The 27302-nt window shown below is 37.0% G+C and overlaps 1 protein-coding gene across 1 annotated transcript; it reads left to right on the top strand.

Moving 5' to 3' along the window:
• The first annotated feature begins 9473 nt into the window (after positions 1-9473).
• Positions 9474-27301, top strand: LOC139951865 (V-type proton ATPase catalytic subunit A). Its single transcript, XM_071950933.1, has 15 exons — positions 9474-9542; positions 11066-11169; positions 12061-12189; positions 12800-12909; positions 13787-13891; positions 14611-14748; positions 15799-15950; positions 16565-16727; positions 17173-17281; positions 18103-18225; positions 19243-19357; positions 21660-21867; positions 22880-23034; positions 23645-23816; positions 24882-27301. The coding sequence occupies exons 2-15, from the start codon at positions 11085-11087 to the stop codon at positions 24972-24974; spliced, it is 1857 nt and encodes a 618-aa protein (XP_071807034.1). The 5' UTR covers positions 9474-9542; positions 11066-11084; the 3' UTR covers positions 24975-27301.
• Position 27302: the final 1 nt, after the last annotated feature.

Genomic DNA, 27302 nt, shown 5'->3' with positions numbered 1-27302 from the left:
ATATAATAGTAACACATCAGACCTTAGTAGGAATCATGCCGATGAGTTCTTGCCCAATGATGTTATCGTCGGCATGTGTTCACGGAGCAACAACATAAATAACATACAAAAATTTTGCAAAGTCCCATTGCCAGACCGTCGGAAGTGTTTTTTTTCCATAGACAAATCGGAATGGAAAAAACTTAAACAAAATCAAACTGGAAATTCTTTCCGAAGGTCGTGGATTCATGTATTTATAAAAGGACTTAAGCAAATCCACCCGTACTGCTCTTTTCAAATAAAACGACACTACGTCTCCGGGAACAAACGAAAGAAATCCAAGTTTGCGTTTAAAGCAAATGGGTATTGCAATTTCACGGACTGCACTGTCAAGTTTAATCTATCAATGGAAGACGAAAAGTCTTTGAAGGTTAAAGTACAATTTGATGGCGAGATGAAGCATGATAAAACTGAACGACGCGCAAGATATATAAGAAATACTCGCAGAGAAAAGTTAAAAAAGGTATTGAAGTACAAAAAACCACGACGTGAATACATTGACAACCTGAGGTCATTAAGTGATAAACAATTTTTTTCTGGCTGTAGGGACGAAGCCCCGAACAAGGAGGTTTTGCAAAAAATATCTAGCGAAGCCAAACAATTGTCAGACCCTAGTGAGAGCGAGCTACAAGGACTTTTAAGTATATGTGAAAAACAAAGCGACTCAAGAAGGAAAATCCCCGGTATTGTGCGTGACGTTTCTCTATACCCACCTACTGTGATACTGTTCTCACAATACAGCTTAAACGTTTATCACCACATTTCTTCTAGAGATATCATTTACCTTGATGCCACTGGTTCAATAATGCAAAACAACTCAACGTTCTCAAAAACAAAGAAATACCAACTGTACGATCTCGTTGTTCGCCATCCACTTAAAGGATCACCGCCTCTTGTGATTGCTTCAATGTTAACGACAGATCATAGCGCTTTCCGAGTGTCGCATTTTCTACAAATGTTTTTGCACAAAGAGCAAACTATTTACGGTTATAACTCCCCCAAAGAACCAGTAATGGTGATGATTGACGGGAGCTCAACTCTTCTACTTTCTTGCCTAACTAGTTTTTGTAAAGAAACTGTGCTAGAGTACCTTAATCGTTGTTATCGGATAACCACCGGCTGCGCAGAAGGCAAAGATCTGAATAAAACCGTAATGCATTGTTGTGCCAGTCATTTTTTGAAAAATGCATCAAGGATGATAAGAAAGTACTATAAGAAGAACTATCGCGAAGCAATGTTTTGGATCGGTTTGCTTGTAAAAAGTGCTGACATGGCGGAAATAAACGAAATAGTCAAATCACTTGCAGTTTTAACTAGATCACATTTCTCTACTGACCTCGTAAAATTTCACTTCAATAAACTCAAGCACAAAGTTGAGGATTTGGATGATGCAGCAGCAACAGAGTTACATGATGACTGGTCAGATGACGATTGTGAGGATGAAGGTGCAGACAGCGTACAGCCCGCATATGTTGACATCGAACATGGACATTTATTAACACAAGACGAGTTTATCTCAAAATCACCCAATTCACCTTTTAAGCGTCACTTTCAGTCAATTGTTAAAGGTGCTATTGCAGAAGTGACTCAATACGAAAGCCACAACGACACGTCGCTTTTAACGGAAAACACATACGCTGGCAAAGATTTCTTAAAGTACTTACTGGATTTTGCGCTTCCAAATGTACCAAATTGGTCTGGGCTTATGATCCACGATTTAGGCAGGCATGGAACATCTGACATATATTCACGATACTCGAAATTTTACAAGTCTCTTAGTACATCTAAATTTCAAAACATCACTTCAAATAATCGCACCCAGGGAATCATTGAGAAAAGTATGGGTGAAGTTAAACGCGTAAAGTTACAGCATAACCGATGTAGAAAGCTAAATGATTTTGTACTACTGTATGAGCAGGACTTGTTGCCGGTACACAGAGAATTCTGCGAAGCGTTTTGCAAATCAAAGAAACAAACACGTAGACAGTTAGTAACACTCACAAGCGAGAAATGGTGCAAACGGGTGAGGAACAGTACTCCCAAAAGTAAAGGAGTTTATTTGACACCTCCATTGAAAGGTTTAAACTTTAAAGACAAACCGACGAAGAAAACAAAACATGACAGCACAAAGAAAGAAAACAAGGGCAACAAAAGTGGCAAAAAGAATTCTGCCAATCTTCTACAACAAGAACCACAGCCTAATAAACCTAATGCTCAGTCAAAAGCGAAAAGCCCGAAACCGGAACCAGCAAGTAACCCACAACAATCACTTAAACTTGCCTCCGAGATTGAACTTGGTGTTAAAGGTATTGCAAATAACAGTGTATCCTGTTGGTGGATTGCGACAGTGCAAGCGCTCAAGCCTTTCATACACCACGCTAAATTGGATGTTTCGAAGTGGGAGGGAAGTGACACTTTTCTTTGGAGAAAATTTGTACTCTTGTACGAAAGTTTAAAATCCAACAGTTCTCAACCGGTCCCATTTCGTCACATCCAACCGATGGTAAAAGATTGTGCTAGACAAATGAAATTAAAGGCCAATCAACAGCAAGACGCTGCTGAGTTTTATGCGGAGATTATGGTTACTTTTTTGGAAGAATCATGCCTGACTAACAAAATTGAAATCTGCCAAAGTGTTTTGTGTCTCAACTGTAATGCTAAAGTCGATGTCGAAAATTCTACTTCAGGTGTACTGCCACTTGCTATAGGAAAACAAAACATTGTTGAATGTTTGCAGTCTCATTTTAATGATGAAACTGTCGATGGTATTTATTGCAGTCACTGCAACCAAAGGTGTCCTAAATTGTACACCAACCGTATCGTTAACTGTCCATCGTTGATTGTAATACAACTATTACGTTTCGCAGTAGAAAATGGCAAGACGAAGAAGGTGACTTCGACAGTAAACCCCGATATTGACATAGATTTGTCAAATTACTGCGTAAACCATACGCCTTCGTGTTATCGTTTGCGCTCAGTTATTGTTCATACGGGAGATTCTTTGGAAAGTGGTCATTATAAAACATTCTTACGTCACTCCAATGGCTCAATAACTGAATTTGATGATGATCGGGTCCGAAAAGTCAGTAACTTACGTTTCTCTGCCTATGCATGCTCATCTGGGTATCTGTTGTTTTATGAAAAAATAGACCCACTTAACATATTAACAGTAGACTCCGCTGCTATTTCTGAAGCCACACTTAACGACGATGGTTGCAATGTACTTCACAATGAAACTGATTTTATACAGCTTATGTGGAAAAGAATCAGTTCGAGTAATTTACATTATGTTGCTCTTCGTGATGACCGCACTAATGATGTGCTAACTTTCTACAACTTAGCAATGCTAGATCCCCACCCATCAAAAGCAGTATACAACAAAATACGCGGACTGTATCCAAGTTATCACCGTGGCTGGTTGAGTGAAGATTTAGTTGACTTTTACTTGTCCCAGGTGTGTGAAATTTTAAATGACGAACACAAGAGAAACAAGTTTGGTGTCATACACTGCATTGATTCGTTGAATATTCTGACAGAAAAACCTACCACTGAAACATTTAAGTCAGTTTCAAGAAAGTGGTTCAAGAATGCAAAATTTTGCGACATTCTTATACTTCCACTTTTGCAAAACAAACATTTCACTGTTTACATAATAGACAACGAACTCAACACAGTCCAATGTTACGACTCTTTAAGTTTCAGCCATGACACAAGAAGTAAAATGACTGCACACGGACATGCTTTGTTACAATTTTTCATAAATGGAAGAGTACAGAGGTTTTGGACAAATTTACCGCGTGCGTTTGAGGTACGAGATAAATGCACAATCAAACAAGCAACATGTGTACAGCAATCTGACTCTGCAAGCTGTGGCGTTTACTGTTGTTTATTTGTTGAAGAACTGTACCTCACCACTAACATGAATTGCAAAGATACTGCTGAAAATCTTAGGATATACATAACAAAGCAGTTACTAACAAGATCCACAATCGTTGATCCTTCATTGAGAAGCCAGTTTGAATCATGTAAAACAGATTTATAGTCAGTATTTCAATGCAGGCTAACATTAAACAACCCTTTGATGCATCAAATTGCACTCTCAGGTTCGAGGAAAAGGAGTCATTTTATTCATACTAAGGTTTGTCTGTTCTTCTTAAAACTAAGAAAACTAACAACACCGTAGTTTTCACAATACATTTTTATGAGACACACCTGTTTTTTTTTTAAGTTGTACTTTTTTATGGCAACTTGAGGACATTTTCAGACACTTACCTCATCCAATTTTTCTTGGTCTATAAATAAGCAAGTTGTTGTTTCTTTTGCATATCAGCAGTACTCAATTGGTAAGTTTGAGACATCACGTTAAAGTTGAAAGTTATTACAAAGAGTATGTGAGACGTCGAACTAGACATCCGTTTATTGCCATGCGCTTAAAGGCAGTGGACACTATTGGTAATTGTCAAAGACTAGCCTTTACATTTGGTATATCTCAACATATGCATAAAATAACAAACCTGTGAAAATTTGAGCTCAATCGGTCATCGAATTTGCGAGATAAAAATGAAAGAAAAAAACACCCTTGTCACACGAAGTTGTGTGCGTTTAGATGGTTGATTTCGAGATCTCAAATTCTAAATCTGAGGTCTCGAAATCAAATTCATGGAAAATTACTTCTTACTCGAAAACCTCGGTACTTCAGAGGGAGCCGTTTCTCACAATGTTTTATACCATCAACCTCTCCCCATTACTCGTCACCAAGAAATATTTTATGCTAATAATTATTTTGAGTAATTACCAATAGTGTCCACTGCCTTTAAAACACCCTGTTCATAAGTGTATTTTTACACTTACACTAGAATTGCAGCAAATGTTTAAGGTTAAACACGTTTTGCAGTTTTGTTTAAAAGGGTAGGCACACTTGTAGTAATTGTTATCATCATGGTCTTTAAACGCATCGATCATTAGGCTATACAATTATTATGATGATGTAAACGGTCAAGTGGAAGGTGGGTAGGTGCATTTGTTGATGCTGCGGGTTGTCGAACTTTTTTCTTTACATTTTAACAACGAATGGAGTGTAAACATTTTATGTATTGATATTAAAAGGGCAGTGAATACCCTTATACCTTTCAGATTTGGAAAAACAATTAATTTAAAACAACAAGTGTTATGGAGTAGTCTTAATGCGCAAACATAAACAAATATTTTTTATTTTTTATTTTTTGGTGTGAAATTCTCTTTAAACGACTTTAAACCCAGACCATTATATAAAGTTGTGTCATTATGAACTAATTATTTGGTGTAGTTAGCTGCAGCGGAATAAATAAATGCGTTGTTGAATGGTCTTAATGAGTAAAGACCAACATTAAATACTTGCTAATTACGTGAAGTCGTATTACTTTAAAGCGACTACATTATTTCGTTAGATGTCATTAAAGAAATATAAAACACATTCACATAAAATAAAGAAGTTCACGGCGGGCCTAATCAGCTACAAACAAACAAACACAATCACAAAAGGGTGTAGTTGTACACTTATTAGTGGGTCAAATTTGCTGCAACGAAATATTAAGACGTTTTATTAAGTTTTCTTAGTAATTTTACACTAACAATTCCATACTTGATAATTATGTGTGGTACATATAGTTTTAAAGCGACTACAAGTTATTTATTTGATTAGAAAAATGCACTTCCTTGGTTTATTTAAGAAGTATAATTAGCTGGTATAATTAGCTGCAACAGAATATTTCAATGTGTTATGAAATGGTCTTAATGATTAAACTGCAAAAGTTGATTATTTGTTAATTAGGAGAGGTACATTTTGTTTTAAAGTGACTACTTGCGCTATTTTAGGCTGGACAAAATTCCCTTCAAATGAGACAAAACCCATAGCATATAAAGTGGTTTAATTAGGCACCAATTAGATGGTCTAATAAGGTGCAACGGAATTTTTCGATGTGTTACGAAATGGTCTTAATGATTAAACACTAAAAAGTAACAATTTGTTAATTATATGAAGTACATTTTGTTTTAAAGTGACTACTTACGTTATTTCTTTGATTAAAAATTCCCTTCAAATTAGAAAAAACCCACAACATATAAAGTGTTTTATTTAAGAACTAATTAGTTGGTGTAATTAGCTGCAACGGAATGTTTCGATGTGTTATGAAATGGTCTTAATGTTTAAACACTAAAAAGTAACTATTTGTTAATTATGTGAGGTACATTTTGTTTTAAAGTGACTACTTACGTTATTTCTTTGATTAAAAATTCCCTTCAAATGAGACAAAACCCACAACTTACAAAGTGTTTTATTTAAGAACTAATTACATGGTCTAATTAGCTGCAACGGAATATTTCAATGTGTTATGAAATGGTCTTAATGATTAAACACTCAAAATTAATTATTTGTTAATCATGTAAGGTACATTTTGTTTTAAAGTGACTACTTACGTTATTTCTTTGATAAAAACTCACTTCAAATTAGACAAAACCCACAACATATAAAGTGGTTTATTTAAGAACTTATTCGTTGGTCTAATTAGCTGCAACGGAATATTTCAATGTGTTATGAAATGGTCTTAATGATTAAACACTCAAAATTAAATATTTGTTAATTATGTAAGGTACATTTTGTTTTAAAGTGACTACTTACGTTATTTCTTTGATAAAAATTCACTTCAAATGAGACAAATCCCACAACATATAAAGTGTTTTATTTAAGAACTAATTAGTTGGTGTAATTAGCTGCAACGGAATATTTCAATGTGTTATGAAATGGTCTTAATGATTAAACACTAAAAAGTGACTATTTGTTAATTATGTGAGGTACATTTTGTTTTAAAGTGACTACTTACGTTATTTCTTTGATTAAAAATTCCCTTCAAAAGAGACAAAACCCACAACATATAAAGTGTTTTATTTAAGATCTAATTACATGGTCTAATTAGCTGCAACGGAATATTTCAATGTGTTATGAAATGGTCTTAATGATTAAACACTCAAAATTAATTATTTGTTAATCATGTAAGGTACATTTTGTTTTAAAGTGACTACTTTAGCTATTTTGGGCTGGACAAAATTCCCTTCAAATGAGACAAAACCCATAGCATATAAAGTGGTTTAATTAGGCACCAATTAGATGGTCTAATAAGCTGCAACGGAATATTTCAATGTGTTATGAAATGGTCTTAATGATTAAACACTCAAAATTAATTATTTGTTAATTATGTAAGGTACATTTTGTTTTAAAGTGACTACTTACGTTATTTCTTTGATAAACATTCACTTCAAATGAGACAAAACCCACAACATATAAAGTGTTTTATTTAAGAACTAATTAGTTGGTGTAATTAGCTGCAACGGAATATTTCAATGTGTTATGAAATGGTCTTAATGATTAAACACTAAAAAGTGACTATTTGTTAATTATGTGAGGTACATTTTGTTTTAAAGTGACTACTTACGTTATTTCTTTGATTAAAAATTCCCTTCAAAAGAGACAAAACCCACAACATATAAAGTGTTTTATTTAAGATCTAATTACATGGTCTAATTGGCTGCAACGGAATATTTCAATGTGTTGTTAAATGGTCCTAATGATTAAACACAGAAAAGTGATTAATTGTTAATTATATGAAGTACATTTTGTTTTAAAGTGACCATTTACGCTATTTTTTTGATAAAAATTCCCTTCAAAAGAGACAAAACCCACAACATACAAAGTGGTTTATTTAAGAACTTATTCGTTAGTCTAATTAGCTGCAACGAAATATTTCAATGTGTTTATAAATGGTCTTAATGATTAAACACTAAAAAGTAACTATTTGTTAATTATGTGAGGTACATTTTGTTTTAAAGTGACTACTTACGTTATTTCTTTGATAAAAATTCACTTCAAATTAGACAACACCCACAACATATAAAGTGGTTTATTTAAGAACTTATTCGTTGGTCTAATTAGCTGCAACGGAATATTTCAATGTGTTATGAAATGGTCTTAATGATTAAACACTAAAAAGTAACTATTTGTTAATTATGTGAGGTACATTTTGTTTTAAAGTGACTACTTACGTTATTTCTTTGATTAAAAATTCCCTTCAAATGAGACAAAACCCACAACTTATAAAGTGTTTTATTTAAGAACTAATTACATGGTCTAATTAGCTGCAACGGAATATTTCAATGTGTTATGAAATGGTAATAATGATTAAACACTCAAAATTAATTATTTGTTAATCATGTAAGGTACATTTTGTTTTAAAGTGACTACTTACGTTATTTCTTTGATAAAAACTCACTTCAAATTAGACAAAACCCACAACATATAAAGTGGTTTATTTAAGAACTTATTCGTTGGTCTAATTAGCTGCAACGGAATATTTCAATGTGTTATGAAATGGTCTTAATGATTAAACACTACAAAGTAACTATTTGTTATTTATGTGAGGTACATTTTGTTTTAAAGTGACTACTTACGTTATTTCTTTGATTAAAAATTCCCTTCAAATGAGACAAAACCCACAACTTATAAAGTGTTTTATTTAAGAACTAATTACATGGTCTAATTAGCTGCAACGGAATATTTCAATGTGTTATGAAATGGTCTTAATGATTAAACACTCAAAATTAATTATTTGTTAATTATCTAAGGTACATTTTGTTTTAAAGTGACTACTTACGTTATTTCTTTGATAAAAATTCACTTCAAATTAGACAAAACCCACAACATATAAAGTGGTTTAATTAGACACCAATTAGATGGTGTAATTAGCTGCAACGGAATATTTCAATCTGTTATGAAATGGTCTTGATGATCAAACACTCAAAATTAATTATTTGTCAATTTTGTGAGGTACATTTTGTTTTAAAGTGACTAAGTACGTTGATTTAGTTAGTAAAAATTCCCTTCAAAAGAGACAAACCCCAAACAATATATTAAATGGTAAAACTAGGAACAAATTTGTTGTTCTAATTAGCTCAACGGAATATTTAGATGTGTTATGAAATGGTCTTAATGATTAAATTATTTGTTAATTACGTACGGTATTTTGGTTTAACGATTTTCTTTTTCAAAACAAATGCAGAGAGAGTCGACTACGTTACTATTAAAGATTGATGGATCGAATAAAGCATTAAACAATCAATTATCTTACCCTAATTTGGCCTCCATTTTGTTATAATGAACGAAATTTTACAAAACCAATATTCAAAATTGTCATGAATTTACCAAACCATGGAGGTAGGAATCCTACCTCCATGACCAAACTAAACAAACAGTGGCTAAAGTGTGGGTGAACAATTTAGGAAATGTTGTCGCTTCGTGAAACGGGAAAAGCGCGGCTGCCGCGGCGACTCGAATTAGCGGCTGGACTTTTCGGCCGTAAATTGAGAATTCGCGGCTGGCATTCGCGGCTGGGAATTCGCGGCTGAGAATTCGCGGCTAGCTTCAGCTTGGTGTTTTTGTATTGGATTTACAATTCACTGAGCCACTACACTGAACGGTAAGCTACCTGTAAAATTTGTTAAAAAATAATATATTACTCCAATATAAATAGTGAAATTTTATATATTCACAACTAAATGACAGTGCATTTTCACCAGCGTATTTTTTTCCTTTTTTTCATTCCCGTTATGCCTAACCCTATTAATTTTTGCACAGGCAAAAAATAAAAAACACATTTTGTGGCTATCCGAATTAATTACTTGGTTAATTAAATTAATAATTGATTACGCTTACGTTAATTAGTTTGAACTATCATTTTGAGATAAGGTTTTACACAGAAAGAGCCATTTGGTGGTAGAAAACTTAGGAAAAGGACAATAATTGTGTTATATGTTAGTGTAAACAACTAAAACACAGGACCCCTCCCCCTCTCAATTGTTTTTTAGCCTGGCTAGTGAGTAGTGTGTAGTGATCAGGCGATTGTTTTAGTTTGTCTCCCTTTTTTTATTATCATGCTAAATAGTACATAAAGTAGTTCATTTTCAGCTCTATCTACATACTCATTTGTAAATTAATGTGAAGTTAAAATGAAAATATGCCTACCATAGATGTTTTTAGTAGTGCATCTGGAACTCTCTACCACTTAATCTTCGATCTTGTGTTTGTACCGCAAAATTCAAGTCTCTTCTCAAAACTTATCTTATGTCACAGGTTTTCAATGACTAATTTTGTTGTGTCTGTTTTTCTTTGTGTTGTGTTTTGTTTTTGTTTTGTGTTTGGTTTTACTGCGCCTTGAACACCCAGCAGGGTGGATATGTGCGCATTACAAGTCTTATTATTATTATTATTATTTAGTAGTGTACTGGTGTACAGCATGTACAGTCCTTCATTCAAAAAACAATATCAATGTTCATCCAGTATTCAGCAGTCAAAATTGGACAGTATATTTGTTTTTAGTAGAAAGTAAACTCCTGGGTTTTTAGTAATACTACTTGTCCCACAAACTAACTAAGTAATATTATATTTCTTGATATTTCATGTTCTTTCTAAATTCTTGTCAGAATGTTTTGTACAAGTTCGTCTCCAACTCCACATTTTGATAGATTCCTCTGTGGATTGTGTCTCACATTTAATATTTTACAACCTCTGCTCAAGAGAACAAAGTTCAATGCATGTGAAAGAAACAGCTGCTCTGATCCCAAATGGTTTCATCAAAATGCATTGGGGATAGTTGCCTTGAATTTGACTTTGGATCGAGATTACATTTTATTAAAAAAGCTGTGTCGCTCTTTTTATTATTTTTATTGAGTGATCTCAGTCTTTTTACAGCCAAGCTTATCTTCACCCAGGGGTATAAATGGGTACTTGCGAGGGTAGAGGTTGATAATGTGTATGAAAACGCATTTGGAGCCCTACATTGTACAGTTGCCAAGGTTGTAGTACTCCCAAGGAAGCTGAGAAAGATTAAAGGAACGATATTGGCCCAATGACCAGGGTCCTAAGTGCATTGAGACCGTTGTTGTGAAATGGGCTAAATACGAGCTAGTTGTTATTATTATTTTTGATGATTTTGTTTTCCAGATAAATCTCAGACTTCAAGATGTCCCAGTTTGAGAAGCTTGCCAAGGTCCGAGATGCAGAGAAGGAGAGCGAGTATGGCTACGTCCACGCCGTCTCCGGCCCTGGTTAGTGTATAGCCTAAAAAAAAAACACGGCACCCACAGGAATTTTCCTGTTGAGAGCAGGCCTCGAAACACCCAACAGCACCCACAGCTATTGCCCTGTGCTTTTGCTTTGGTGCCCTTCGCAAAGTTCAACACAAATTGAAATTTTCCTCATATGATCGTTTTGGTCAAGCAAGACATTCTGGCGAGATCTTACACTACTGGGAATGAGGTTGGACTCTGGGCTTGATTTCATAAACAAGAGAATGTAACTCGCACCAGGGGTGTCGATTTCACAAAGATAGTCCAAACTTGAGACTACATAGTGTAGTCCTAGGACTCTTTAGGAGTTGTTAAAAACTTTAGGCTAGCCCTTAGTTAGGAAGAGGTATTTCATCCTAATTCGAGATAAGACTTGTCTTAAAGGAACATATTGCCTTGGATCGGTCGAGTTGGTCTTTGAAAAAGCGTTTGTAACCGTTTGTTATAAAATGCATATGGTTAGAACCACGCAATTTCGAGGCAAATGTGTGTGGATCTTTGTATTCTAGTTTTAAATCATCTTTCTAACCATGTGCATTTTATAACAAACGGTTACAAACGCTTTTCAAAGACCAACTCGACCGATCCAAGTCAACGTGTTCCTTTAACTCTTTGTGAAATCCATGGCCACCCCTGGTTAGACAAACTTTCGATTGAGCTCTGCAGACAAAGAAAATCAATTTCATTGTAGTTTTGTGTTGTTTCTTCATTGGTAATGGTGGAGGACATTCTTTTCTCTGCTTGGTGGTAGGCTTTGGTATTGTGAAAACCTCTCAAGATCACATTTGTGCTCTTGCCTTGATTTTAAACAAGAGATGTAACTCCGACCATAGGCTAAAAAAGCTCTTGATTTTGTTGTTGTTTCTTCAGTTGTTACAGCAGAGAAGATGTCTGGAGCTGCTATGTACGAGCTCGTCCGTGTCGGACACAGCGAGCTGGTAGGAGAGATCATCAGACTGGAAGGAGAGTTTGCAACCATTCAGGTCTACGAGGAAACTTGTATCCTTTAACTTTGTAAACAACAACAACAATAATACCACCACAACCGTCACTTCCACAATGACAATGACAACAACAAAAACATCAACAAGAACAAAAACAAACAAAAAACTAAAAAGTTATAACAACATTAAAAAGAAACTGCATCCGTCTTGTTTTTACCCACTGTTTAGCTGAAAATACTGCTTGGTAAATTTCTATGCTGAGCAAAAAGTAAGAACTACATGTAATGCACTTTTGGCTGGTAACCATTTTCTGCTAAGCAATATTTTTCTGTGCTTAGCAAGTTTTTGTGCTAACAGGCTTTATGAATTTTGCGCCCAGATCTCTATTGTACTGACTGCAATGATAACTTTAAAGGGCTAAGGGTACACTGGCAACATTGTGGTACCCTCATTTGAGAAGAACCTCAATGTAGTAGAATAAAGCAAGACAGTTCTCTAAGAACAAGCTCTACCTGGCAAGTAAATACACACATGGTGTTACCACAAACCAAATATATATTCATACCTCACCATGCAATGCCTCAAATGCTATAAACCTACTGGTAATTGAACAAAAAAGATCGACAGGACAGAACTTTAGATCCTTAACATGTTTCTTCTTATAGCTGGTGTGACGGTTGGTGACCCGGTGCTAAGGACCGGTAAACCACTTTCCGTGGAACTAGGACCCGGGATCCTTGGCTCTATCTTTGATGGTATTCAAAGACCGCTCCGAGTAAGTTCCTGCTATTGGCTAAAAAAAGGGCATAAGGAATAATGCTAAACATATCAAGTTCTAACTGTACATATCGCATAAGTAGCTAGATAAAGGTACTTCACAAAGGCCTCTCATACACAATGGGCAACCCACACAATAACCCTGAGCCCTCCAACCATAATTCTCCTTTCATAATAACCAATCAGAGCAGTGACTGACTCTACACTGAAACTTCTAAACTAGTATAAATAGGCTAACATGTCTCACACTATTCGGTCTGCTGACGAGCTAGGCAAAACGTTGAGACCAATAATAAGAACTCACTCCATTGCAGTCAGTAATTAATAAGTGAATTAGGCTGGCTTAAAGGCAGTGGACACCATTGGTAATTACTCAAAATAATTATTAGCATAAAACCTTTCTTGGTGATGAGTAATAGGGAGAGGTTGATGGTATAAAACATTGTGAGAAACGGCACCCTCTGACATGTCTGAAGTGCCATAGTTTTCGAGAAAGAAGTAATTTTCCACGAATTTGATTTCGAGACCTCAGATTTAGAACTTGAGGTCTCGAAATCAACCATCTAAACGCACACACCTTCGTGTGACAAGAATGTTTTTTTCTTTCATTCATATCTCGCAAGTTCGATGACCGATTGAGCTCAAATTTTCACAAGTTTGTTATTTTATGCATATATTGAGACCCACCAACTGTGAAGGCTAGTCTTTGACAATTACCAATAGTGTCCACTGCCTTTAAAAGGAGGATATGTGTGGGGAAAATGAGAAGGCATTGACAACAAGTTATTAGTCATTTCCTTTTTGGATGTTCAGACCAGGGGGTTGAGAAAACTTGATTAATTTTTGCTTCTGTTTTTTTGTCTCTAATGTAACAGGACATTAACGTACTGACAGACAGTATCTACATTCCACGTGGTATCAACATCTCTGCTCTGAATCGATCCCTGAAATGGGAATATCAATCCTACCAAGGGATTAGGGTGAGAATGGATTCAAGTTAAAGACATTGATACATCACAATGCAATGCCTCAAATGGCAAACACTACCGTCAACAATTATTCATAAATACTCCAGACAGTTTCGCTATTCCTATTGGTGGAGAGCGCGTCACGTGGGGGTGTTTAAACCTTTGATAATGACCAGCTGGAGCTGTTTAAATAAATAACAAGCTGGCTTTTGCGTGTCAAGCGCGAAAGCTATAGTAACAGCGCGTAATCTAAGTGCGCGTGTGTAATCTAAGCGCGTGCGCGTACACAACCCACGTGCATCGAACAGATTCTTCACAAAGTTTTTTAGAATTTTTTTTTCAAACCTTGAATTTTCAATTGTTAAAGTGTCTATATTTGTATTTTTTAATGTTTTTTAACAAAAGGGAATTTATGAATGGGAATAAAAGAGTAGTGACTCGTTCTTAAACGTCCGTTTAAAACCTTGCAGGGTCGTTGCCATGAGATAAAGGCCCTCGCCTGCGGCTCAGTCCTTTATCACACGGCCGCCAACCCTGCCGGCTTTAAACGGCCGTTGAAGAACTCGTCGCTACCCTTTTATTCCCTTATTTATTGTTATAGGTTGTGTGTAACATCCACATTACATTTTGTATAGAATTTTGAGGATTGAGTAACAATTTCCCAGGAATTTTCCAGGATTTAGCTCGATAGTGTGAACAGTTCTCACGCATGTTTACTATTGACTCCACAGGTGGGCAGTCACATCACAGGTGGTGATTTCTATGGCATCGTCCATGAAAACTCCCTCATTGAACACAGACTGATGCTTCCGTCGAAATGTCGTGGGACGGTCAAGTGGATGGCACCTCCTGGTAACTACGACATCACTGTAAGTATCGGATACTAGTAATGGCTAACAGCATGAAATATTATTACATATTTCTGGTAATGAAACCAAGGATGCCTCAGAAGTAAAGGGATCAAAATTGCGAGAAAATGATTAGAGAAAAAAAAACCTTGTTGGACGAGTTTGTGTGCTTTCGTGAGAAATTACCTCTTTCTCAAAATCTATGCTACTTCAGAGGGAGCCGTTTCTCACAATGTTTTATACTATCAACAGCTTTCCAATGCTTGTTACCAAGTCAGTTTTTAAGTTAATATTTGTTTTGAGTAATTACCAAACATGTACCTTCCATTTAAGTAGTCTCCCAAAGTCTTCAATTTACTCATGCCTTGAATTTAATCTTTGAGAGGGAAAGGCCTTTTTTGAATGGGCACTTCCAATGGGGAGTCTTAAAGTCTATGGGGAACTTTTGAAGGGGCACCAAGGCCAAGAGCAGGGCAACAGAGGCCATTGAGTCCTGTCCTCCGTGAAGTTCCAGGCCTACTCCACACCAGGAGAAAAAAAATAGCAAGACGAGTTCTCAAAGAGCAAAATCTACACAGCAAAGTACAAATAAACATACATACATACTTGTGTATGTGGCGCAACTGAATATACTTTGATACCTCACCATAAACCACAGGTCTTGCAATCACAAGGTTGTAGGTTTAAATCCTACAAGCCAACCGCTGGTTTCACAATTACTAAAATAAGTGCTGTCGTCTAGTAACTGATTTGTGCAATTTATAATCATATACGTTAAACCAATGTTTGTATGAAAGAGATTGGCTGTTGCCAGCTTGGTGTTTAATCCCCTTGTGGGAGTTTGCTGAGTTCTCTTGACGGGAAAATCATCTAAGCAAACCAACAAGCAGGGCAGAATACCACTGAACCAACCTGACTCCACAATAATAGAAACAAACAACAAACAAGGCCTCAAACCCAGAAGGGAATACCAATGGAAAAGTTTTTGTGCTGTGTCATCAACTACATACTTTCCTGGACCACTGTGTATCTAGGACTGACATTATTTATCTTTGATTGTAACCTTAATAGGACGTGATCCTGGAGACAGAGTTTGACGGTGAACTGACCAAACACAGCATGTTGCAAGTTTGGCCCGTTAGACAGATGAGACCAGTCTCAGAGAAGCTGCCGGCAAATCATCCTCTCCTAACCGGACAACGAGTTCTCGATGCTCTATTCCCGTAAGTAACCCACGGAAGACGAGTTGCTGGCTCAAACAATCTTCAACAAAATTCAGTGCTCGCTTCTACCCCATCCACTTGTCAGTCTCAAACTTCCCCTACAAACAGCACACATTCAATGCCAGTCCATCACAGATTACTCCCCAGCTAACACCGGTAACAAATTGGACTCCTGGGTGGAGAGAAGCAATTATAAAAAAGTGCCCTGCTCAAGGACACAAGTGTGGGGACTGACCATGCCAAGATTCGAACCCACATTCTGTAAATTACAGAGCATACAAGCATCTCTTCAATCGATGTTTTCTTAACCCTCCTACTATTATTGTTTCTTGAGACAATCAATTCATACACCACCCTACAGTTAGTATTGAGAACACACAGAGAGAGTAGACTCATTGCTCAAAGCGCTTCAAGAGATTTAGGGGTTGTAAGTTTGCTTTAGTTCCTCATAACCTGGTTTTGTTGTCCCCTCTGGTTGATGTAGCCATTGCTGGAATTGCTCTGATTTCAAAATACGGAAACAATAGGGGGGACTCCCTCCACCCATATTGAGCATGGTATATCACCAGGCCATGTCATTGCAATGTATTTGTATTTGTCTCCTGTTTGTGTAGATGTGTGCAAGGCGGGACAACTGCCATCCCCGGTGCTTTCGGTTGCGGTAAGACCGTCATTTCCCAGTCGCTGTCCAAATACTCCAACAGTGATGTCATCTGCTACGTTGGATGCGGGGAACGTGGCAACGAGATGTCTGAAGTACTCAGAGATTTCCCTGAGGTACGAGTGAAATCCTAAGCCAAGTGTCGGCAACTTTGATTAATAATGATAAATAATCAGTCTCCTTACAACGACTAGAGCTGGCTACTCGAAATAATGAGACCAATTAAGAACTCACTCCGCGGTAGTGAAGTTAATAACAAGAAGTAGGATTACCCTCGATCCACTCAGTGACAGTAGTAGATCGTGACCGGTTTCATACCTTCCGCTCAGGTAGTAGTTAAAAAGCAGGACAGTTCTTTTTAGATCTGAGAAGTCTCTTGAATTTTGAGCACTACATGAGCAGCATCACCACCAGCATTCCAGTTTTCTCCTAAATACAAGCAGAACATACTGTTTGTAACATCGAGACCCAAACCAGCTCTTTTTAGAGCCAACACTCCCTCAAAAGAGATTTGTACCCGCAAGTGTACTATTATTTATAGTTTATTCTTCTGTGTCGTAGTTGACTGTTGAGATCGGTGGTAAGACAGAATCAATTATGAAGAGAACGACGCTAGTAGCAAACACATCCAACATGCCAGTAGCGGCTAGAGAGGCTTCTATCTACACAGGTAAATACATGAGTGCAATATCTTTAAGGAACTGATCAGCTTTGGTTATTGTCAAAGATTAGTATTCTCACTAGAGAGGCTTCTAATCTACACAGGTAAATACAAGATCTAAACACAACAATGTCTGAAACAAAGTATAGACAAAGTACAGTCGTAGTTAAACAAACAAATTCTTCCAGATTGTGCATCCCATATTGGCCAAGTTGGATATGGGACGCAGACGCACTACAATTTTCAGTATTCCCCGAGTGTGTGTGTTGTGATAATGAGTTTTCTTCAAGCAAACTTGATGCGCAGCTTAGCACAATATGCAGTGTTAGAACAGCTGTACAGTCTGCGTATAGTTTAACATTGCTCAATACGTGGAGTTAGAAAAGTGCAATAGCAGGGTGTGATATGGCCCATCTCAGATTGTGTATTCGTAGTGTTATTCCTGCATGTACATAATATTCGCTCCGGATTTTCGTCAATATCTTAAAGACGCATCCACCTTTTGAAATGAAGTGCTTACATGTTAGTTTTATAGTAAAATAAGATAAGATAAGATAAGATAAGATAAGAACTTAATTATCCCACACTGAGGAAATTAAAACCGGCCATGATTCAAACAGTACAGTAAAATTATTCAACAACAAATTAAGAATTTCAGGTATAAAAATACATCTACAATTTTGTAGGAATAGCAATGATACCGTTCCAAAAACCAAAGGTATACTCTACCTTTATTTACGATGGATTGGAAACACAAAAGACAAAATCAAAGGTGGGAAGTGGGAGAATAAGTAATTTAAGAGTTATTCTTGTGTTATCTATGATGGCAGGTATCACCTTAGCAGAGTACTTCCGTGACATGGGTTACAACGTCTCCATGATGGCTGACTCAACATCCAGATGGGCCGAAGCCTTGAGAGAAATCTCTGGACGATTGGCTGAAATGCCTGCTGGTAAGGAAGACTAATCATCTCTCTAACCCTCCTACTGTTTGACCATTTAATATCATCCACGATGGTTTTGAAAGATTACATGTAACTTATGACATTCTTCAACAAGATACAATGTTTGGCGAATGTATTTCATAGTCACAACCCTCTCACTGTTTGACTATTCAATATTATCCTCTGGTTTTAAATGATCCTATGCCAACCTAGTGGTGACAGCAACATCACAGTATGCAGTCAACCCTCCTACTGTATGTCCATTCAACCATCTACTGTGGTTATAAATGATAGATAAACTATGTCAGCCTGTAATCTCATGTGTTGAATGCATATAAAAATACACAGATCACAGTCAACCCTCCTACTGTCTGACCATTAAACATGTTAAATATCATCCGCTGTGGTTTTTAGTGCTAGATTTACAAACTATGCGAGCCGTACAGTACTATATCATGTGGTGACTGATCTACACAGAAACAAATTATGCTGTACACAGAAAAGTTACCAGAGCAAGCTAGTCAAAACAATGAGACTAAATAAAAAAACACTCTGCGTTAATGAAATTAATAATGGGAAGTCCCCTCGATCCACTAAGAGAAAGTATAAGTCCTGACCGACGTCCTACCTTCCGCCCGGGTAATAAAGCAGGACAGTTTTTTTCAGAATTGAGAAGTCTCCCAAATAAAAAAAAAAAACAGTCCGCAGTAGTAGAGAAGTCTCCTGAATTACAAAAAATCTACTCTGCGGTAGTAGAATATAAGGCAAGACAAGTTCTCAAAAGAACATAATCTACCCAGCAAGTTGACACACGATGTTACTTCAGAGAAGTCTCCTGAGTTATGAAAAATCTAGCCTGCGGTAGTAGAAAATAAAGCAAGGCAAGTTTGCAAAAGAACATAATCTACCTAGCAAGTAGACACACGGTGTAACTGCAAACCAAATATACTTTATCAGATAAAATAGTTCTGTTCTGTTAGAGTAGAGCAGTGGAAGTCATTTGTTTTTGTTTTTTCTGTTCTACAGACAGTGGCTACCCAGCTTACCTCGGTGCGCGCCTAGCGTCTTTCTACGAGCGTGCGGGCCGAGTCAAATGCCTCGGTAACCCAAGCAGAGAAGGAAGTGTCAGTATCGTAGGAGCGTAAGTATTCATAATAATAATAACGACTGTAAAATGTAAAATTTGTTTCTGTACCCACAATCAGAAAAGTCAGAATCATATTGACAAAAAAATAGTAGTTCAACAAGCAAAGAATAAACATGACTGATGATAATGATACTGAAAACAATGTAACTACCTAAGTTATGAGTAAGGAGAGGCTTGTGGGGATCAGCCCTAGACAAATACATAAACAACTAGATATAGTGTTTGTAAAAACAAACACTAGGTGTTCGGCTGTTGTTGGGTCAGTGTTTGAATAAATGAAACAAGAATTGTAAGTATCCCGTCAAATTACAAAGAAATCAAAACCAAACAGTTTTCTCGATGTGTAAAAATTTTATGGAAAAAGCATCAAAAAGTGTACATTTCAATCTAAAAGCCTTTAGATAATTCCTTTTCAAAGCATTTTAAAGTCTCTTCCAGTTTAAAAAGGTCAAAAAGTCAAGAGAAGGTCACCAATATACCCATTTTTGTGAAATACGTGAGGCCCTTTCATATGATGTATAGATTGTCAAAATAGCTTTTGTGTTTGAGGAAACGTGAACTGATGAATAATGGCGACTGGAGAAGAGACTAACTAATCAGAAGGGAAATGTTTGTTGAAAACAGACTACGTACGTAAAGCCCTTTCATATGATGTATAGATTGTCAAAATAGCTTTTGTGGTTGAGGAAATGTGAACTAATGAGTAATGACGACTGGAGAAAAGACTAACTAACCGGAAGGGAAATGTTTGTTCAAAAGCCTTGAAAACAGACTACGTACGTAGAGCCCTTTCATATCATGTACAGATTGTCAAAATAGCCTTTGTCTGTGGTTTAGGACATAGGAACTATGCATAATGACGACTGGAGAAGAGACTAACTAACCGGAAGGGAAGTGTTTGTTGAAAACACCTTGAAAACAGACTACATACGTAAAGCCCTTTCATATGATGTATAGATTGTCAAAATAGCTTTTGTGGTTGAGGATATAGGAGCTTAATGCATAATGACGACTGGAGAAGAGACTAACCGGAAGGGAAATGTATGTTGAAAACGCCTTGAAAACAGACTAAAAACGAGGCTATTTATAGGAGAAAAAAAAATTAAATACAAAAATAAATAGTACAAATTTTGGTCGCCACGTGGTCTCCCATCGAAATACTGACTGGGCCCGATTTTGCTTAACCTCAGTGACCGGACGAGAACCGGTGATATCAACGCAGTATGGTCGTAGATAAAACCAAGTATTTAAAATTGACATTGTGTTGAGAACGCCTCGAACGCAGACTAAAACGCTCAACACGTGGTGCAGAGCGTGGTTATGCTCCTCAATGCACCGCATACTTACACGTGGTGACCGCAATGCACCACATGCTTACACGTGGTGACAAAGTACATGTACATGTAATCGTAAAATCTTTACGCGCAATCAATGGGGAATTTTGTAGTTCTTTATACATGAATTTTGAAATTTTCAACCTCTCTTTTGAGCCGAAAGACAAAATCAAAATGGGGTCATGTCTGTGAGGCGTTTACGGAGTTTTTAATGCCCTTTCCGATGATGTATTGATTGTAAAAATCCCTCATGTAGATCTAAAGCTATGATTTTTTGAAATAATAAACTTTGAATGCGTGTATCTCGTCAACTGATGACGTCATCGTGACGTAACAACTTTTGCATCATCTACTGGTTATTGTCTACCTGTGTGCAAAATTTCAACTTAATGCAAGCTTCGCAACTATGCTTTTTCTTGCGGACAATCGACGAGAAGAAGAATAAGAAAAACCAAAAAAAAAAAAAAAAAACGAACAAAATCAAAGAGTTGTTCGGGCTGTTGCCCGAACACCTAATAAGCAAAGACAACATAACAAAGCAATGTACCAGTAATGAGCTAGTTATACAGATAATGCCAAAGAAATAGTGACAAAATTAGGACCAGTTCAAAGCAGAACAAAAAGAGAGTTGAAGACGAGCACTCAAGAGAGAAAACCAAGTTACATAATGAGCGAGTGGTGCTCTTTTGAACGAGGCCTGTAAAATGACTCTTTAAGTGTACATAATGAGCTCTTTTGAACAAGGCTTTAAAATGACACACAGAATTGGTCTTTACCAAATAACGTTCCACAGACGAGGACCATAAAAGCGAAGCGGAGAATGGTGATCGTAATTGCTGTTTCACACATTTGACTCTTCGGGTAATATTTCACTGACATTGAGAAAATGTCACCATGAATCATGGTTTGTTTCCGCCGTGTGAACAGGCTTTCTAACTTTCCCCTTTAACCTCCCTTAACAGTGTGTCCCCACCAGGTGGTGATTTCTCTGACCCCGTTACCACCGCTACCCTCGGTATCGTCCAGGTCTTCTGGGGGTTGGACAAGAAGCTTGCCCAAAGGAAACATTTCCCCTCGATCAACTGGCTTATCAGTTACTCCAAGTACATGAGGGTGCTGGACGACTTCTACGATAAGAACTACACAGAGTTTGTGCCGCTTAGAACTAAAGTAAGTTAAAGTTCTTCGCTTAGAACTAAAGTAAGTTCAAGTTCTAACTTGAAACACACAGAGTTTGTGCCGCTTAGAACTAAAGAAAGTTAAAGTTCTAACAAGAAATACACAGAGTTTGTGCCGCTTAGAACTAAAGTAAGTTCAAGTTCTAACAAGAAAAACACAGAGTGTGTGCCGCTTAGAACTAAAGTAAGTTAAAGTTCTAACAAGAAATACACAGTTTGTGCTGCTTTGAACTAAAGTAAGTTAAAGTTCTTCGCTTAGAACTAGAGTAAGTTTTTACAAGAATAACACAGATTTTGTACCACATAGAACTAAAGTAAGTTGAGGTTGCAAAAAAATAGTTAATGGCCAGACGTTTCGAAGAAGGCTAAATGACAACACAACATACAAGAGTAACATAAGCGTAACATAAGCAGTGAAGTATGAATAGACATGATAGAGACAGAGAGAGAGCACGAAAGCACAAAGAAAAATATCAGGGGTAAATAATGAATAGGGAGACAAAAGGGAGGGTTGGAGGGAAAGGGGCTTGTTTGACCACAAGGAGATGAAAACACAAAGGATAATATCATAGGTGGGAAGAGGGGGAAGAGGTAGTTAACTAGTGAATGAGGCAGGCGAAAAAGGGGATATTGTAGGGAAAAGGAGAGAGACAAAAGGGTATGCGTCATTTCCTTCTTGGATATTCAGACCATGGGGTTGAATGGGGTGTAGTTCTTACAAGAACTTCACAGAGTTAGTACCGCTTAGACGAACATGTGACCTTTGAATTTAAACTAGTCTTATGAATGTTGCATACTGGTTTGGGAGATTAAAACAGAAGACAATCATGTGACTTTAACCTTGAACCCATCTCATGAATATGCATAACAGGTCAAAAAGATCTTGCAGGGAGAGAAGAATCAATGACATGAACCTTATGAATATTCATATTGGAAGAAGGGAGAGACAAACATGTGACTTTTAACCTTTAACCTTGAACCCATCTCATGAATATGCATAACAGGTCAAGGAGATCTTGCAGGAGGAGGAAGATCTATCTGAGATTGTTCAGCTGGTAGGCAAGGCATCTCTGGCCGAGTCAGACAAGATCACCTTAGAGGTTGCCAAACTTCTCAAGGATGACTTCTTACAACAGAACGGTTACACGCCCTATGATCGGTTAGTATCTCAACCTAGAAGAACATACATAATAAAGACTTGGAATGCGCACATAATTAGCCTGCTGAGCGTTCAAGGCGCAGTAAAACCAAAAACAAAACGAAAGTAAAGAGACAAAATAAAATTAGTCCTTCAAACCTGTGACATAAGATAAGTTTTGAGAAGAGATTTGGATTTTGTGATAAAGGCGGATTAACATCCTTGAAGTTAGTGGGACTACGTTTTAAACAATGTGATCTACTACAATGCACCATGTAATGGTTTACAACATGTACAAGGTGCTGTGGTGCAATATGCTGCCAATCAAACCAGGAACATCGGGGTGAACCCCTTCACTTTTCGATGAGTGCACTGTTTTTTTTTTACGTGCCTTACACAACACCCGGGATCAATGGCATTATGTCCCATCTGAAGGACGAAGCAATAGCTAGCTTAAGTGCCACGACCAGGACTCAAATCCCACATCAGAAACACCAGAGTTTGAATTTGGTGCTCGTAACCACTGGGCCACGACACTTCCAGTAGTCCAGTTTGAAATCACTGGCCTCGGACCAGTGGTCCAGTATAAATTTCACGCCCTGTGGGTGACCCTCCTTCTCTTTCCTTCCAGGTATTGTCCATTCTACAAGACAGTCGGAATGCTGCAGAATATCATTCTATTTTACGATCTTGCGAGGCACGCCGTGGAGACGACAGCGCAATCGGAGAACAAGATCACCTGGGCAATTATCCGAGAGAACATGGGCGACATTATGTACCAACTCAGTAGTATGAAATTCAAGGTAGGTCTTGCCAATCTTTCCATATCTGACCTCCGCTATATCTCTCTACCATACTCGTTTGTTAGAAAGGTCAATAATTGTGGGTTGAACAAAAAAAATAATGTGTGGTAATACCAGAGATACAAGGGGAAATTCAAACCAAAAATTCATTCAAGTCAGTCACAAAGCTAGGGCCTTCAAAGATTCATTCTTCGTATCAACTGTTAAACTCTGGAACTCACTCCCCTCGGCTGCTGTGAACAGCCCAACACTAGCTGAATTTAAGGGAAGCATAAGAAATACCCACCAGTAGTCCATTTCCACACGCACTGTGCAAGTTAGCGTTGATGTATCCGGCAGGATATTTTGCTGACTAAACCAATGGAGATGGAGATGGAGATGGAATTTGGGTGACAAATCAACAAGACAAAAGGGCTTGTTGCTCGAATTGTTTACTGGCCAGAAATGGTTCTAACAAGACCAGACTGTTTAACCTGTATACTATTTGGTATTTAAACAAGCACGATGGCATATTATGGTATATAAGAGAAGATTTATCTCGGTTTTCTTGATGGGTGTACGTACTTCATTCCACAATATAATTAAAAACGTACTGTATTTATTTGAACAAGCACTATGACATAATTATCGTTTGGTCAAAGAGAATTATTTTTTTTTGGTCTTTATGGGCATACATACTTCATTACCCAAAGAATTGAAAGGTTTTTATAAGACTCTTGAAAGGTTTTTATGATGCTGTTAGCAAAACTCGAGGCTTATATAAACAGCCTAAATACAGAAGAAAAAACCCCAGCAAATCACATAACGAGGACCAGACAGACAAATCGAACAACGACATTACAAAATGCTGTGACAAAATACAAAGAATTAAAGTACTAGGCTAACTGAAGACAACAAAAGTAAATAGATACGTAGTGAAGGAGAGAAAAAGCTATGTTACATAGTGAGAGAGGACGACTATTTTACACAAGAGCTTAAATCGACTCACGGATTGCATTGTTCTGAAATCATTAGAGAAAGGGGTCCATAGACACTTTTTAACTGTTTATCCTCTTGCCTTTTCAGGATCCTGTTAAGGACGGCGAAGCCAAGATCAAAGCCGACTACATCGAGCTCGCCGAAAACATGCAGACACAGTTCCGAAACTTAGAGGACTAGAAAACTAATAACTCCCTACAACTGATAACAAATTCAAAAAAGGTTTATAAATATATTACAGTATTAACGATAATAGTACTTTATTAAACATCTGTTCTAAGTGGTATAGTATATATTTTCCCTCTAACGTCAGGTGTTTTTGTCAGTAGTGTCCCTGTTGTTATAGTGTAGCGGGGGTGGTGTTTGACTTTTAACATGTCTGGGTGTTTGACTTTTAACATGTTTGGGTCGATTATACGGGCTGTTAATATTTTATTTGACTGAAGAGACAAAATGCTAACCCAAGATATTTCAACATGAAACTTTCTTCGGGTAAACATATTCAACACTATGTTCAAATGTTCAGCTGATTATAAACTGGCTTTCTAAAAATGTAAAAGAAAAAAAAAAACCTCACCAAAAACTACAATGCCAGTACAACAACTTTTGTGTTTGTTGTGCCAGGCCACATGAAGAACTTAGGTTACCATACATGTACCTGGCCAAACATTAACAGGCATGATATTTCTCCTACTTTAGTCTGATTTCCGGTTTTTGTGGCCCTTGAAATATCAGAAAATTTGTGATTTATTAATATCGATTTAACATGCTAAGTAGCCTGAAACGAGTATTAAAGTTGACTCCATGTGAACATGAACATAGGTCAGCCCTTTTACTCAACAAACCTTCCTACTTTTTCTCAAGCACCAAGTATCATGCATTCAAGCAACTCTGCAATTGAGGATTGGCAGTTATTTTTTTGGGGGGAGGCTACCACCGACTGTCATACTTTGTCCACACTTCCCAGACTGTCTAGTTACTTTCGTCAGAAACTGTATCATTAACCCCGTTATGGTGCTTTATTTAAGTGTGTAAATTTATTGTATTTTCCAAGACTAGTCGAACCTGGTGTGTATTGTTACAAGGTATTAGGGAAACTGTTTGTGCACCTTTGCTTTTACATTTTGGCAACGATTGAATCGAACTACTGGGGTTGGATTCAAACCACTGGATTGGCATTCGAACCCATGACCTACGAACGCCAGAGCACAGTGGTTCTAGCAGACATGATATTTATCCTTCTTTAGTCTGATTTCCGGTTTTTGTTTACCGGTAGTTCCAGTCCATTTGTCTTTTGTTCGCCCAAAAATTTAATTTGTATTTTGTCATCATTTTGTTCTTCCACCTTTCTTGTCTGTTTGGTTACTACCACCATAAGATGCTATACACTACAAATAGCTTTTTGTATTTAAGTAATTACAATGTCTAACTATGTGTTAATTAATTAAATTAAAAGAAATATTAAACATAGATAAAGTGTCGGTTAGTGCTATAGGTTTGCTTAATAGTTAACAAGGTCCTAAATGGACCCAATGCCTTTCATTCAGTTTACATGTAATTGTTAGACCCTACTCTAACAGAAACTCAAAGTGTGAATTTGTGTATAAAATTAAAGATGAACAGCAAGCAATATGGATGTAAATTTGTAAAGTGTCCTAGACCAGTCGGTTTAGATTTACCATTGTTCCAACTGATTTTCAAAGAAAGTCGTAAATTTTTGAGTTTGTACCGAAAAATGAACCGGAATCCGTTTGAAAACACACAATGATATATTTTACCTAGTCGGTTTCCCTTGTGGTTAATATTTTGAACTTTTAAATAAAGAAGTCGCATCCCTTTAACTTTGGTGTGATTCCTGTCTACATGGCAGTTAAAATTGTTACTGGATGTATGGCTTCTGACTGACACCTCAAACAAAGATATTGACAAAATAAGAAGACCGCCAACATAGGGTTAGATAGCTCAGTTGGTGAAGCACCGACATGTTAAACCAAGGTTGTTGGTGCAAATCCCACTCTAGTAAAATGTTCTTTGTTCAATCCCAAATCAAGGATATATTCAGTGGATTGGGGGAAACAGCAAACTATATCCAAGTAGCAAAACATTTTTTTTGTAAGTTGATACAAATTTTAAGTGTGTGAAAAAAAAATAGTTGACTTGTTACGACTAAAGTGCAATCAACTGTCAACTGTCGCCTTTAATCTACACTCTGCTTCTGACAACACCAGAGCTTTGCTCCGGTGAACTAGACCACTCGGCTGTGACACGTCACAAAGTACTTTTAATTTGGAGTCAAAAATATGCCGGACACTAAATATAGCAGGAAAGATGGCACATGTCCAAGATATGTTCAGTCAAAATTACACCAACCCAAGTATGGGGCAAAACATGCATTCCAATGTAATGTTTATAATATGTAAAAATTTAGTGATCAATATAAATATGATCATAAATATACATGTTAGTGTTTATAACAGAGGAAATAAATGCAAGTACACCAAGTATAAT

This window comes from Asterias amurensis, chromosome 19 (assembly GCF_032118995.1).
Source record: "Asterias amurensis chromosome 19, ASM3211899v1".
Taxonomy (NCBI): domain Eukaryota; kingdom Metazoa; phylum Echinodermata; class Asteroidea; order Forcipulatida; family Asteriidae; genus Asterias; species Asterias amurensis.
Note: the sequence above shows the minus strand (reverse complement) of the source record. Positions and strands in the feature narration are given on the sequence as shown.